This window comes from Chlorocebus sabaeus, chromosome 17, assembly GCF_047675955.1.
Source record: "Chlorocebus sabaeus isolate Y175 chromosome 17, mChlSab1.0.hap1, whole genome shotgun sequence".
NCBI lineage: Eukaryota > Metazoa > Chordata > Mammalia > Primates > Cercopithecidae > Chlorocebus > Chlorocebus sabaeus.
In genome coordinates, this window is record NC_132920.1 from 20,122,418 (window position 1) to 20,138,985 (window position 16,568).

The 16,568-nt window shown below is 42.8% G+C and overlaps 1 protein-coding gene across 2 annotated transcripts in view; it reads right to left on the reverse strand.

Annotated features, from left to right (window-relative positions):
• The window catches only part of MBOAT1 (membrane bound glycerophospholipid O-acyltransferase 1), a 107,770-nt gene that overhangs the window by 41,595 nt on the left and 49,607 nt on the right, over nt 1-16,568 (reverse strand). For both annotated transcript variants that reach the window (XM_007973581.3, XM_073005685.1), the window contains exons 2-4: nt 9,647-9,792; nt 8,205-8,282; nt 2,755-2,850 (exon numbers count right to left, since the gene is read on the reverse strand). In XM_007973581.3, coding sequence (XP_007971772.3) covers nt 2,755-2,850; nt 8,205-8,282; nt 9,647-9,792 — 320 coding nt within the window. The remainder of the gene's footprint in view (nt 1-2,754; nt 2,851-8,204; nt 8,283-9,646; nt 9,793-16,568) is intronic.

The window sequence follows — 16,568 nt, forward strand, 5'->3', positions numbered from 1 at the left end:
CTACTTCCTGAGTAGCTGGGACTACAGGCACGTACCACCACACCCAGCTAATTTGTTTTTTTGTTTTTTTGTTTTAATTTTTAGTAGAGATGTGGTCTCATTATGTTGCCCAGGCTGGTCTCAAACTCCTGAGCGCAAATGGTCCTCCTCCTCCTCTTGCTACCTTGGCATCTCAAAGTGCTGAGATGATAGGTGTGAGCCACTGTGCCTGGTCTAGAATCTCATTCTGATGAGTGTAGAGAGCAAAGACTGGAGAAGGACAGAAGGAAGGACAGCCAGTCAGGAAGGCGTTGTAGGCTTGGGGTGGTCCAGGGTGGTGGCAGTGGGCATGAAGGGCAGTGGGCAGATTCTAGTGATAGACAGGCTGTCGCACTGAGAGGACCTGGTGACACAAGGTCGCAGGTGGTAAAGGAAAGGCTCTCCCGTACCTCCACAGGCACCTGTCTTGAATTTCTGTGCTCTTGCAAAGCCCTCCCTTCTGCCTGGAATATCCTTCCTCCTGCCTAGAATCCACAGTGTCTCTGGAACCTGGCATTTACCTAACATATTGGCCACTCAAAAGTTGTCGCAGAAATGAATAGATGCTTCCTGCCTTAAAAAGAGAAGAAGATATATATGAGCCATAGGTATTAATGTCATTTCAGCCAGTCAGCGATTTTTATTTAATATCCCAACCAATATGGATGTTTAATAATGAGTCTCCTGGAAACCTTAAAGAAAAGAATAGTAAATACTAGAGTATTTAAAGCATTCATTTCTTGACCACCTATTAAGTGTCAATAACTTTTCTAACTTATAGAGGGGCTCTGGGGTGAAACCAAAAAGGTGGTTTGTTGATGGAATGCTATGGAGAGCTGCAATCCCCGTTTAGAGATTCCTTTTGCTACTACACCTGCCTGGCTATTTTGTTATCATTGTTGTCCCCATGTTTTCCGTATTTTACTAGCAAGGCATGTTGGGCTTTTTATTTCTTTTGTTTTCTGTTTTTTTAAGACAGGGTCTCGCTCTGCCACCCAGGCTGGAGTGCAGTGGCGTGATCTCAGCTCACTATAACCTCCGCCTCCCAGGTTAAAGTGATTCTCGTGCCTCAGTCTCCTGAGCAGCTGAGAGGAGGTGCCTGCCACGACATCCAGCTAATTTTTCTATTTTTAGTAGAGACAGGGTTTCACCATGTTGGTCAGGCTGGTCTCAAACTCCTGATCACCTCAAGTGATCCAGCCACCTCAGCTTCCCAAAGTGCTTGAATTACAGGCATGAGCCACCACGCCCGGCCTGCATATTGTTAAAAAACAAAGTCTGTGAATTTCTTTCTGAAAGACTGAGAAAGCACGCTCTACAATGTGGGGGAGAAGGCACACCACTGGAAGAAAAACAGGTAAAATCCCAGAGGCCTGAGGGTAAGAAGAACTTATGCATGAAAAACCAGTCTGAGACAAAACCATGGTCATAAAGATTTAAATGCAACAATCTCTGTCCCAAAACAACACTCTTTGCCTTCCTGAGCCCTTTCAAGGTGGGATAGTTGAGTTGCACAACTTGCAAAGTTAATGAGCCATGAGCAGTCACTCCCTCATTTCACTGCCTGGTCGCCAACAACTCACTGATGGAGGTACAGTCCAACCTGAGTGGGGAGCTTGAGTTCTCCCTGCCCTCAGGCTGCCTGCAGAGAACACAACCAAACTCCCAGAAAGTAATGTGGATAACAGATCATGCATCACCAGGAACAGCTCTGCTGTAATGTTCATTCCTCAAGATTCACAAACAGTTGTTCCTGAACTAACCTCAACAGGGCACAGAATTCTCAGTGTTCTATCCACAGTCTTTACCATGTGACCAATCGGAATGGGGTGGCCCAGCAGATTAAGACCATGGTGATAGACAAAATGTTTACAAATTATCCTTCTAGTTGCTGAAGGTCAAGGAGGCCTGGGGGCCGGGGCAAGGGCAGCCAGGAACACTCAAAGCGGTCAGGGTAGTAGGTATTTATCAGCTAGTATGAAAGAATTTCTATATTAACTAGTGAGAGATGAAAACCCTAACACAGGGATAGAAAACCAAATACTGCATGTTCTCACTTCTAAATGATGAGAATATGTGGATACATAGAAAGAACCACAGACACTGGAGCTTCTCAGGAGGTGGGGGATTGGTGGAACGAGAGGATCAGGAAGAATAACCAACAGGTACTAGGCTTAATACCTGGGTGATGAAATAATCTGTACAACAAACCCCCATGACACAGGTTTGCCTATGTAACAAACCTGCACAGGTACCCCTGAATTTTAAAAAAAAGAGTTTAAAAAAAGAGAGAGATGAAAACCACCCTTGAGTTCAGAACCTCAGAATAGGGGTTGACAAACTTTTTCTGTAAAGAACCAAATGGTAAATATTCTAGGCTTTGCAGGCCACGTGGTTTTGCACAACTACTCACCTCTGCCACTGTAGTGTAAAAGCAGTCATAGACAATACATAAATGAGTAAGTGCCTGGTTGTGTTCCACTGTAACTGTAAAAGACAGGCAGCAGGACAGATATGGCCCCCAGGCTATAGTTTGTGATTCCTGTCTTACAGCATAGCAGAGCTAATAGTCCTACCAATCAATCAAGTCTCAAGCCTCAATCTCATTAGCAGTATCTTACCAACTGATCTAACCAAGCACCAATGATTCTTTTGTGCATGCTTGATGTTTACAGACCCCAAGAGACCAAGTCAGAGTCAGCAGTCAAACCCCTCTCCCTAAAGTAAGATACTCACCCAGAAAAATCTGTAGTGAGAATTCCATAGTGGAAGATGTATATTCGGCTGATGTGGCATATTGTAAGATATCCCATGGCTACAAAAAAGGAATATCTGGAAGCAAAAACATAGATGATCAGGTTAATATGCATAGCAATAACGCAGTTAATGTTCCCCTCTTTCTCTCTTTCACCCTCCACATGCAATTGGTCTCAATGTCCTATCTGGTCCAGCGACATCCCAGTCCACCTTTCCACCCATTACTCTAGCTGAGCCCTTCATCTCTTCTCACCTGGACCACTACAGTGGCTGTCAGCCTTAGCTGCATAATGGAATGGAGCTTTGCAAACCACAGATCCCTGGGACCTGCTCCCAGCTACTCCTGTTTAATTCCTGCCACACCTGGCAGGCGTAATGGAAGTGCGCAGCCAGGGCTGGGAATCACTACCTGTAAGGTCTCACACTCAAGATTCTCCTCTTCACAGCCCTCACGTTTACATGATGATTTTTGTAAAGTACAAATCATCACCATACTGCTGGCCACTTCCTCTTTAAACACTTTATTCTCTTGGCTTCCATTCTCCTGTTTTCTTCCCACCTCTCTGGTTAATTCCTCCAAGGCTCCTTGCTCAGCTTTCCTTCCTCCACCTACCCCTCAAGTGTTGGCATTTCCAAGCTCAGCTTGGGAACCTACCCATCCATGCCTCAGGCTTCAATTACCACCTGCTCATGAGCGCCCCCTGGCTTCCTTCAGAGATATGTTCCTGACCACCTTATAGTATACACTAGCAATATACACACAAGCCACACAAACACATACATCCACATATAAGTATTGTCAAATGTGTAATTATAAATGTAGGTGATAAGCTGTGCAATGAATGTTTATGTCTCCCCAGAATTCCTATGTTTAAGTCTTAACCCTCAACATTAGGAGGTGGGTCCTTTGGGAGGTGACTAGGTTATGAGGGCAAAGCCTTCATAAATGGGATTAGCCCTCTTACAAAAGAGACTCCCGAGAGCGCTCACTCTTTGAGCTATGTGAGGATACAAGAAGACGGCAGTCTGTAACCCAGAAGAGAGTCCTCACCAGAACACGCTGGAACCCTGAACTCAGATTTCCAGCCTCCAGAACTGAGAACTATTAATACATTTCTGTTGTTTATAAGCCACCCACTCTACATACAGTACTTTGTTATAGCAGTCCCAGCTAAGACAATCTGATTAACACCCATCTCCTTGACCAACCTGTAAGCTCCATGAGGGCAAAGATGGTCACCTGTGCTTTGTTCACCATATCCACCTACTGTGTGTCAAACGAATAAACAACTATGTGACTGCTACTCTTCTTAAAAGTCTCCAGTGGATCCCACTATCTAGCGAAATTGCAACCCCTGAACACAGCATGCAAGCGCTTCACACGCTAAGCTCTACCTCGCCTTTCTGGACTCATCTCCAGCCATGCTCCATGTTTACCTTACTCTCAAATGACACTGCACTGCTCATGTTCCACAATGAAACTCTGTATTTTCAGGCAAGATGTCTTTCTGCATGCTCCTTCTTCTGCCTGCAATTCGCCTCTCCATCCAACAGTCTATCTGGAACCTGCCTAATTTTCAGATGAGGCTCAGCTCCAAAGTCACCTCTTCGATGTTCCTTGGCTTGGTCTTACTCCATGCATCCCACCACATCTCCTGTTCCCCACCCCCAGCACAATTCATTGCTCCACTGCCTGTATGTCTCTAGTACTACATGCTAACATACATAATTACAATATTAGAATTATTTATGTCGGTGTCTGTTTCCCCAACTCATTGTGACCTTGAACATCCCTACCCTTGACCTGACACGTGGGAGGGGTTCAGTTACTGTTAGTTGAAATGAACTGAAATGAATACATTACATATTTGAAGTGATTCAGGAGCCCATCAGATATAGACATAAATTCTGAAGGTATAACTTTTAAATATGTGCCATAAAACAGGGAAGAGGTGTATTCTGATATTAAATTATATTGAAATCACATATTCACATTAAAATAACTCATGAAGACTAGATCAGCCTAAGGAACAGTAAAGTAGGGATAATAAAAATTCATTTGGTAGCAAGGGATAGCCAGACTTTAAACAGTGTGAAGGAGTTCTGTAAACTCTAAATCACTATATAACTTTTAAGTGCTATTCACCATTATTTGCAAACGAAGTGGTTACTATGCAGAAAATATTTTTTCTCTACCGTGGGTTCATCCTAAACCACTTCCAAACCAGGAAGATGGTCAACAATGCAAATGACTAAGAGAAAATAACTCCCTTAGGAGCTGAAGCAGAAGTGGAATGGAGTTAGGCCTTGTCGCCTCCAGCAACTGTTCCCTTTCTCCAGCCAATTCATGAAGCTCAAGGCAGAAACACAAAGCTGACTCAAAAGATAGATTCTTCCAGAACCAATTCCAACGCAGCCATGCCTGCTGCTTCCCCTTTGTCCTCAACAGGAGTTAGACCTGTACCTTCCCCTGGCCCACAGGAGAAAGAAAGCAAGTTCAACTCAATTGTTGTAAGACCCCGCCTGAGGACGGCGCCAAGTGCTGAGTCCCAATACAACAAGGCAACGCATTCGTGCCCTGGCCAAACCTAAAACATCTAAGAAATCAAGAAGTGGTAGCAAGAACACGTATTCTACAGACTGACTGTAGATATAGTTTTGCTGTGTCCCCACCCAAATCTTATCTTAAATTTAGTTCCCAAATTCCCACGTGTTGTGGGAGGGACCCAATGGGAAGTAATTGAATCATGGGGACGAGTCTTTCCTATGCTGTTCTCGTGATAGTGAATAAGTCCCACAAGGTCTGATGGTTTTATAAAGGGGATTTCCCCTACACAAGTTCTCTCTTGCCTGCTGCCATGTAAGACATGCCTTTTGCCTTCCACCATGATTGTGAGGCCTCCCCAGCCACGTGGAACTGTGAGTCCACTAAACTACTTTTTCTATACAAATTACCCAGTCTCAGGTATGTCCTTATCAGCAGTGTGAAAACAGACAAATACACAGACCAGTATGAGCTCAAATCCCAGCACTGGCAGAAGTAATCCCTGGTGGGAGAAGTTGGCAAAGCAGTTATTCTAGGAAGGAGAGGTGTGGTAGAGATTGGCACATGAGGCCGGGTGCAGTGGCTCACAACTGTTATCCCAACACTTTGGGAGGCCAAGGCAGGCGCAAGTTCAAGACCAGCCTGACCAACATGGAGAAACCCTGTCTCTACTAAAAATACAAAATTAGCCAGGCATGGTGGTGCATGCCTATAATCCCAGCCTCTTGGGAGGATGAAGCACGAGAATCACTTGAACCCAGGAGGCAGAGGTTGCAGTGAGCCAAGATCGCACCATTGCACTCCAGCTTGGGCAACAAGAGTGAAACTCTGTCTCAAAAAAAAAAAAAAAAAAAAAGAGATTGGCACATCAGACACAGTGGTTACATGGGTGTGTTCACTTTGTGGAAATTCATCAAACTGTTTACTTATTTATCTCTCTGAGCTTTTGTCTCATCTCCAGGGGAAAAAAAATACTATATTCCATAGTGTTGTCCTAGAGTTAATGTATTTGAAATAATGAAATATTAAATAACAAATTAAATGATATGTTAGATAATAGTTTATATGTTAAAAATGAAATAAAGTATATTAAAAAGAGCTTGGCTTAAGACTTGGCACAAAGCATGGACTCCAGCATTGATAACTGCATCACCAAGTTCTCACGCTAGGCCCTCTGCCCCAGGAGACATAAGCCATGTTTCTGCTCCAGGTGGTTCACATAGGGCAAACTGATGCCTGTGACTTCTGCCCGAAACAGTGGCTTGGGAAGGAAACATGGGGGTATCCCTGAAACTTTCTAAACAAATGCTGTATAACAGTCCAGAAATGGCTTAGTTTTGGCCAGGCGTGGTGGCTTACGCTTATAATCCCAGCACTTCGGAAAGCCAAGGCAGGCAAATCACCTAAGGTCAGTTCAAGACCATCCTGGCCAACATGGTGAAACCCCGTCTCTACTAAAATTATAAAAATTAGCTGGGTGTAGTGGTGGGTGCCTGTAATCTCAGCTACTCGGGAGGCTGAGGCAGGAGGATAACTTGAACCGGGGAGGAAGAGGTTGCAGAAGAGCTGAGACCATGCTGTTGCACTACAGCCTGGGCAACAGAGTGAGGTTCCATCTCAAAAAAAACAGATTAGTTTCATATGGCAGCAAATACTAATCTTTCCCTCCTCTTCTCAGCCACGTAGCAGAACTCTTATCACTGATTCAGTGAAGCAAAGAGGAGAGCAATTCACACAGAATCATGACATCATGGTACTGAAGAGAACTTGCATTCAAACTGCTGCAAACCCAGCATTTTGCAGGTGGGAAACCTGACATATGTAGAAGCTGCGCGACCGGTCCAAATTCACACTGCTAGGAGGACCTTGATTTCCTGACTCTAGCCTAGAGCTCTTTCCATAAACAGGAAACAACGTTGAGACTTTTAAAAAATTTACATTGAGTTCATCCAAGGGGAATTGTGAAACAATTTCCACTTCAGCAATATTGGCAACCACAAGAGCAAACCAAGAGGAGCATCAGCCAGGCATGGTGGCTCACACCTGTAATCCCAGCACTTTGGGAGTCTGAGGTAGGCAGATCACGAGGTCAAGAGATCGAGACCATCCTGGCCAACATGGTGAAACCCCATCTCTACTAAAAATACAAAAATTAGTTAGGTGTGGTGGCGCGTGCCTGTGGTCCCAGCTACTCAGGAAGCTGAGGCAGGAAAATCACTTGCACCCGAGAGGCAGAGGTTGCAGTGAGCAGAAATTGCACCACTGCGCTCCAGCCTGGGCAACAGAGTGAGACTCTGTCTCAAAAAAAAAAAAAGGAGCATCTTGTGCTGGCCTCTTTCCTTCTTGGTCTGATGGCAGAGCCCCCTGCTACCACAATAATACCGTAGTGGCACCATCATACCCTGTCTGTAACTGGGTATGATGTATCTGTGACTCCGCCAAGGCCAGAGTATTCCATTCTTAGACACTGGAATGGAACTCTGTGAACCTGAACACAGTGAAACAGGCCCAATATGAAGCAACTGTGCATGTCAAGCTCCTGACCCTCTGAAAAGTGGACCACACCCCATCAGCATCACACAAGTGTGAGAAGAGCTGACAAGTTACAATGTGTAAGGAAGTTGGGAATGCGCTATACAGTTGCACCAACATTATTATTAATCATTTACTATGTAATTGCTTCCAAAACCAAGTTTTGGAAAAGCCAAGCCTTTTCATCTTCTAGTTAAAAAATAAAAGCTTTTATAATCATTTTGTCATCATATGAAACATTTCCAAAACCCATTCTTTCCAAATTAGAAAAATGGATTTCCTATTTCCTTTCTAGAAGATCACACACACACACACAAATCTCACCTTGCGTTGTTCATTCCCAGTATCTTACCTGTGAATATTGGATACACTGGCAGTGAGCATGATTGCATAGCACATTAACACCAGCACAAAAAGATGCACAGAGTACCTTTAAGACATAATAGGTAGGGGGAGGAGTGATGAATATATTTCATATTAACACACCTTTTGGTCACCCAAAATGTGAATCCATCACTATCCCCGCCAAAAACACAAATGATCAATGATCAGTAACTCGTGTTTATATGAGAGAAAATAAACCAAATATTTTTCTTCCATGTAATTAAGATGCTGTATCTTAAAATGACACAGGGAACTCATGACACAGTTTGCCAACTGCAGGGCTAATCATGTCAGGAATCCATAAATGGAATGCTTACACTTTTTTCACATATGCAATTGAGAGTCCAGAGAGATGGGTTCTTTCTTTAAGACTTCATTTTTTAAACTGGGCTTCCCCAGATACCAAGACTTCTACCTGGTGGCTGATTTAAAATACTCATCCTTTCTCAGATATTTGTTGAAGGAATAGGGGCAGAATTCTAGTATAGTACCCTGAACAAATGCACAAAATTCCTGACAGTGTACTTCTCAATATGTTGGTCTCCAAAGCTTCTTCCCTAACACCTTTCAGGGTATTTGCCCAACTTACTAGTAGAGGAAAGTACAACTGACCAGCTTTCCCTGTTAAAGAATGATTCGCATTCCCCCAAGATCTGCACCAAACACATTGTTCTACTCTGGTGAAATCCGGGACTTACGCTCATGTCTCTAGCAGTAATGCAAGAAGTACATCAACATCTACAATAGTTAGGAAAGGTTCCTTTTGGGAAAATTAAACTTTATAGCATCCCATTTACATGACTGGGAGGGATCTGTAGAAGTCTAATTTTAAGAAAAAAGGGGCTGGACACGGTGGCTCATGCCAGTAATCCTAACACTTTGGGAGGCCAAGGCGGGTGGATCACCTGAGCTCAGGAGTTTGTGACCAGCCTGGTAAACACGGTGAAACCCGTCTCTATTAAAAAATACGAAAAAAGATTACCTGGGCATGGTGGTGTGCACCTGTAATCCCAGCTACTCAGGAGGCTGAGGCAGGAGAATCACCTGAACCCAGGAGGTGGAGGTCACAGTGAGCTGAGAATGTGCCACTGCACTCCAGCCTGGGCCACAGACAGCGCAATTAAAAAACAAAAAATTAAATTGGAAAAAAAAAGAAAGAAAAAATGAACTATACTGACTTCCAATGGATGGTCAGTTTATTGGCTCTCATAGTAATTGGAGATTCCAGGTTCTTACAGTAAATGGAGATTGCGGCAATGTCCTCATTATCCTACTATAAGGTATTTACAATATAAAATTTTATAATACATATTTTATAATACCATCTATTTCTTGCTTTAGTGCAATTCCAAGAACATTGCCACAAAACATCCAAATGATCAAATTAGAACACATGAGACTCATACTTACCAGCCGAAACAAAAGATGACAAAATAGATGCCAAAAATGGTGGCAACTGCATGCCGGACATCAGAGCTGGTTGTACCAGGACGTAAGTAGATGCGAAACCAGAAGGCAGCAAACAGAGCAACAAGCTGGCATACCACAAAATTCACCTATGACAGGGGAAGAGAAAATGAAAATGTTTATTGTTTCACCTTTCTGTGAATTTGTTCTTGGTTTTTGCAGATTTCCAAATCAAGAGGCTTCTCAGATTTGGATTTGTTCTTTCTCCCCAATAGATTGTTTGGAAGAGGAAATGAATATAACAGAACAAGATAACTATACCCTCGTGTGGTATAAGATGCGACAAACCCGACAGTTTCTTCTCTAACCTTTAAGACTGGTCAAGGTTGCTTTCCCACCCACAAGCAGGGGGCTTCTCATGGAAACAGCCTAAGCTAACTGTGAGCTCTGTTTAGTGGGTCTTTTTTCTCACCCCCAGCAGGACCCTAAGACAAAGAAGGTATTAGATGCAAAGTTTGACGAAAGAGCTCCCTTATTTGGTACCTAGGAAATCAAATTGTTCTCCAAAGTGATCACCAGTTGCTTTCTGACTCTGCGAATGACTCACATTCCCTAATACTGGTACTAAACCCATTGTTCTACTCCGGCAAAATGCAGGACTTACAACAATGTCTCATTTTAAACCGGCATCCAATAAACAAGAGCTTTCCTCAAATTCAAGGTGTGACGCTGCAGACCTACAAATAGTGACACAGCCCTGCACTCAACGTCCAGTGCCAAGCCTGTCCAGTTATGCAGGGTAGACACCAAATTTCCTTAGAAAAATCTCAGTGGTCTACCTCTTGAGAATATTGTGCCTAAAAGAAAACAAAAAATTTACTGAAATCTATAGAAAAGGTCAGTCGATTTTTAAAAAGCAATAAGCAAACATGTACCTTTGCAATTTATATTTACCCAAAATCAAATTCCAAATACATTAAGTGGTTTAACCACTCATTAAAACTAGAAAAGTAACTTAAACTCTTCGAAATATTCAAAACTGAAACCTCAGTATGAATTCACTTTTAGAAGGCACTTCATTGAAAAGAGACCGAAGATGGAGACACAACTTCAGCATCAGCATTTCATGCTTCAATAAACTGCTGCTGATAACAAAACTCATTAGGGCTGAGCTGGGAGGTAGGGCTGGAGGGAGCAGAAATCAACTCCATTTGAGCTCATTTTGTTTGCCCAGTGGAAAACAATACTTTGGACCCTTTATGACTCATAGAAAATATTGCTTTCAGAAAATTTCTGTTCTGGTTTTTTAAAAGTTGATGGTTGACCGGATGCGGTGGCTCATCCCTGTAATCCCAGCACTTTGGGAGGCCGAGGCAGGCAGGTCACCTGAGGTCAGGAGTTTGAGACCAGACTGGCCAACATGGTGAAACCCTGTCTCTGCTAAAAATACAAAAATTAGCTGAGTTTGGGGGCGGGTGCCTGTAATCCCAGCTACTTGGGAGACTGAAGCAGGAGAATCGCTTGGACCCAGGAGGCAGAGGTTGCAGTGAGCTGAGGTTGTGCCACTGCACTCCAGCCTGGGCAACAGAGCAAGACTTCATCTCAAAATTTTTAAAAAACCAAATCAATAAATAAAATTAAAAATAAAATTTAAAAGTTGACCTTATTGAGTTTCACCTTTCCAAGAAAACCTGTTCTCACCACTGCCCACCTTCACTTTCTATCTTGAAAGATAGAGAAGTGACTTGTGAGCCTATCCTGCATGATTTGGTCATATCTTTTCATCTAGGCTGAATGAACAGCCAAGGAACACACACAAACAAAATGTATATAGAAAAAGAATCACCTTAGCAAGGTTCAAGACTCACATTCCCTAAGACTGGTACTAAACCCATTGTTCTACTCTAGCAAAATGCAGGACTTACATCAATGTCTCATTTTAAAGTGGCATCCAATAAACAAGAGCTTTCCTCAAATTCAAGGTGTGACACTGAAGATCTATAAATGGTGACACAGCCTTGCAATCAACATCCAATGGCAACCGGAAAGTCCAAAAGTTATAATAGATGACAGATCACATGTTCTTTCATTCTCACAGCCCAGCCTGCAACCACAGCAGAACTCAGGAAAGTGGCCACAGGGAAATTTCCTGCGTTCTTTTTGATTTGGCCAGAATTATTGAGCATGTACACATGAGGAATGATTTGGAGGATGGAGCATGGTTCTCAAGAGTGTAGTCCCCCAACCAACAGCATCCACGTCCCCTTGGAAACTTGTTAGAAATGCACATTCTTGGGGCCCACCCTGGCCCTACCAAATTAGACATTTCCTAGGCAGGATCCGACAATTTGTGTTCTAACCACCCCCAACACCCAGGTGACTCTGATACACACTCAAGTTTGAGAACCACAGGGATAGAAGAGAAAAAAGATATGTTCCCTGCTTTCGAGGATCTTATCATCTAACTAGGAAAACAACATAATTAACCTAAAACTAATTGTGAAATAACAGTAAGAGACTGTCTCTACCTTCCAATCAAGAAGAGAAGATTTACATGCTCTGGGCTTCGATTTCTTTATTTCTAAAATGTGTGCTTTGGGGGAATTGGTGTCTAACATCTCTTCCAGGTCTAATGGTCTCTGATTCTATATCTAACCTGTGTTTAAAAGAAAAAAATTAATTGGGAGGCCAGTAGGCTGAGATGGCTCTGGTGCCTTGGGTTCCCTCATAAGCAAGCCAAAACCTAATTCAGAGGGAATAGTCATAGCCCAGAAAAACAAGCTTGACCAATCAGAAACTACCAACTAAGCTCCAGCTAGAGGCTTCACCAATCAGAAACTACCTACTAAACTCTAACTAGAGACTTTACCAATCAGGTAAAGACTTTACCAAATAACCTCTAAGTAAGGGCTATCCACTTTAACTCATCAAATATTTTCTTGGGTTTTGCTTTTTTGAACACCTTATAAAAGTTTCCCCCAGTCCCTTTTGGTGGAGCCCAAAGTGTTTGCAGGCTGGTGTTGCCTGACTCATGAACCAACTGAATGTTCAAATAAATGCTTTAAAATTTTAACGTGCATAAGTTTATCTTTTTACACCAGAATCCTTTCCTTGACTGTTAATGGTAAATGCCTAAACTCAAGACTTCATCATGGATTAAAAGCTGCTCTCTACGTACAGACTCAACCTGCTCCACCACCCTCTCCCCAAGAGGGAATCCTGGATGGCCAGCAGGGTGCTCCACGGCAAACTGCTCTCAAGCAAAAGTAGAAACACACAACAGCACCACGTAGTTCTAGCAGGAGGGTTCTAGCAGATATAGGATTGCTTTGCAGTGACCATACGTGTACATCTTATCAGGTACAGGCTGAACCAGACTGAGATACCACTTCACAGCCATTAGTATGGCTATTACATATTTTTATAAACCAAACAGAAAATAGTAAGTATTCACAGAGATGTAAAAACATTTGAAACCATGTGCACTGTTAATGGGAATGCAAAATGGTGCAGTCAGTATGGAAGACAGCATGGAAGTTCTTTAATATGCTAAACATAGAATTACTGTATGATCCAGCAATCCCACTTCTAGGAATGAGCCATAAATAACTGAAAGCAGGGTTTTAAAGAGATATTTGTACCCACATATTCATAGCAACATCATCACAATAGCCAACAAGTGGAAGCTGCCCAAATCAATGGATGAATAAACAAAACGTGGTATACACATATAATGGACTATTCAGCCTTAAAACAGAAGGAAATTCTGATACATGCTACAACATGTATGAACTTTCAAGGCATTACGCTAAGTGAAGCAAGCCAATCACAAGGTACAAATATGGACAAGTATGCTTCCACTTACATGAGATTAACCTAGAGTACTCAAATTCAGAGATAGCCAGTAGAATGGTGGTTGCCAGATACTAGAGAAAGAAAGTAATGGAGTTATTGTTTAATGGGTATGGAGTTTCTGTTTTGCAAGATAAAAAGAATTCTAGAGATGGATGGTTGTGATGGTTATACAACAATGTAAACATACTCAATGCCGCTAAACTGTATGCTTAAAATGGCTAACATAGTAAATGTTATAGTTATGTTATGTACAGTTTGCCACAATTTTTTTTAAAAAGGTCCAGGCTGGAGTGTGATGTGAATTTGTGTTGGCTGACTCATATCTACACTCGTGGCTGGTGGAGAATATAACCATCTCTGCAGCCAAGTGCAGCTGACTCCTATCACAATTCATACAGGCACAGAGTTCAATTTTTGTTCCTTTCCTCTATAAAGTGTCAACAAAATCAGAGGCCTGATCTTTTAGATGTACATCCTGGAATTGTTTTGATTTGATGATACATGGGATCTGCTTCCAAATAATCTAATGGGATCTAATGGGAATGGGTGAATGGGATCAGTAGAGATCAATAGTTCTCAACTGAGGCGGATGTGCTCCCACCCGGACATTTCTGGTTGCCGTAACTAGAAGAAGGGGTGAGTGTACCAATGGCATCTAGAGATCAGCGATGTCGTTAAACATCCTAAAAGGAACAGCATAGCATCCCACAGCAAAAAAAATTTCCAGCCTAAAATGTCAGTAAGTGCCAAAGTTAAGAAACTCTGGTAGAACACTGTTAGATGAGCCAGATTGGGTATGAGTTGGAAATTGTTGAAGCTGAGTGTCGGGCACATGAAAGTTCATTCTACTAATCATTCCACTTTGATGTATGTTTGAAATTTTCCATAACAAAGCCTTTTTTTAAAAAAAAATTACAAAACTCTGGAAAGTAAATCACTGGCCTAAGATACAGATTTTAAACCCTGGTGATTCCAAGCACTTGAAACTGAAAAGTTCTTTTTATCCACATCAGAGACACACCTAAATCAGGGAAGTAATATACATAAGTTAAGAAACAAACTAAAACAAAAAATGGGATGTCTTAATAGGAAAAGAACCACCTTTTATGAAATGATCAAATATCCATTAAGCAATGAACCAAATCAGCCAGGCGCAGTGGCTCACGCCTGTCATCCCAGCACTTTGGGAGGCTGAGGCAAGTGGATCACGAGGTCAGGAGACTGAGACCATCCTTGCTAACATGGTGAAACCCCATCTATGCTAAAAATACAAAAACAAAATTAGCTGGGCGTGGTGGCAGGCACCTGTAGTCCCAGCTACTCAGGAGGTTGAGGCAGGAAAATGGCGTGGACCTGGGAGGCGGAGCTTGCAGTGAGCCAAGATCGCACCACTGCACTCTAGCCTGGGCGACAGAGCGAGATTCTGTCTCAAAAAAAAAAAAAGGAAAGAAATGAATCAAATCATAACAAATACAAGAGAAAAAGACCTGTCTTCAGTAATGATTAACTAATTGTGATCTCCCATCCTGTGACCAATACAAGAAGTGGTTATAAGCAAAAAGTCAACATAGAGTCAGGCTCGCTGGCTGCAAGATGTAGACCCACCACTTAGTGGAGAGTTACAAAAGCTCACTTTGTCTTGGTCCTCATCGATAAAAGGGAGGTAATAATAGTAGTTCTACTTCACAGGGTTGTTATAAGGTCTAAACAAGTCAAAAATGTAAGGTTACTTAAAACAGTTCCTTGCACTAATAAGCACTTGCTATTAATATTATTCTACATCTACTAAATTAACACTTGCATACATTGTGCACAAAATAAATGCATTAACTAGTAACTACTGTTAAGCTGTTAAGAACTTGCTTCTTGCCTTCTACCATCTCCTTTTCCACCCAACATTTAGACAGCAGTCTAAGTTTTCTGTGTCCTTTCTTCCACAGGGAGAGGCAATATAGCCTAGGACAAAGAATCAATCTCTGGGTTGCCAGCTCCTAAGCCAAGTTCTTTGGGTTTTTTGTTTTGATGTGTGTGGTTGTTTCATTTTGTTTTGCTTGTTCTGTTTTTGGAGACAGGGTCTCGCTCTGTCACCCAGGCTGGAGTACAGTGGTGTGATCTAGGCTCATTGCAGCCTCAACCTCCCACGCTCAAGCCATCCTACCACCTCAGGCTCCTGAATAGCTGGGACTATGGGTGTGTACCACCATGCCCAGCTAATTTTTCTTTTTAGTTTTGTAGACAGGTTTCACCATGTTGCCCCGGCTGGCCTTGAACTCCTGGGCTCAAGCAATCTGCCTACCTTGGCCTCCCATAGTGCTGGGATTACAGGCATAAGCCACTACACCTGGTCTCTAAGTCAAGTTTTATAAACCTGAAGTAGAGACAAATCTGAAAGTCAAATCAGTTTCCAGAAGTTAGGGGAAAATCATTTTTTCTTTTTAATTCCAAAAGTTTATCTTCATAAATCAAAGCAAAGCTGAAGAAATTAACACAGTTTCTACCATAATTATGGAGGGAAAGAAAGCCCTGAATGATGGAAGGGCTACTTTTCTGCACAAAAGGAGATAGCAAGCTTGGTCTATGGGCTGGAGGAGGGATGTCTCCAGTTTCAGTGGGGACAGAACGAGCCCTTAGTTACATGTGTGAAGGCTCACATGACACATGAACACAAAGGCACTGAAACCATATAAACTGATGGGCTCCCTCAAGAAGTCTGGGATGATGAAGGTATCCCAGTTGAAAAGACAGTTGCCTGGCTTCTCAGAGTGCAGCCAAGGGAGGTGGCCAGCCCTGCAGGGAAGTCCTGCTTCTGAGAGGATGAGTGGCTGTCAAGGTACACAGACCTGGGTACTTCACAGCCTCTCTCCCAGGCTCTGGGAACAACCGAGAGGCAGGATGAGAGCTGGCAGACCTGAGGAGGTCTTGAAGTTGGACAGAGGAGACCATCAAGTGTGAACCATCCACTTGGAGCCATAAAAGGAGCTGCAGGGAGCAGCAGATACAACAACAAGAGGCCAACGCCAGGACCACAAGGATGTGTTCTATCAGAGCAGAGGAGAGCCAGGCCCCAATA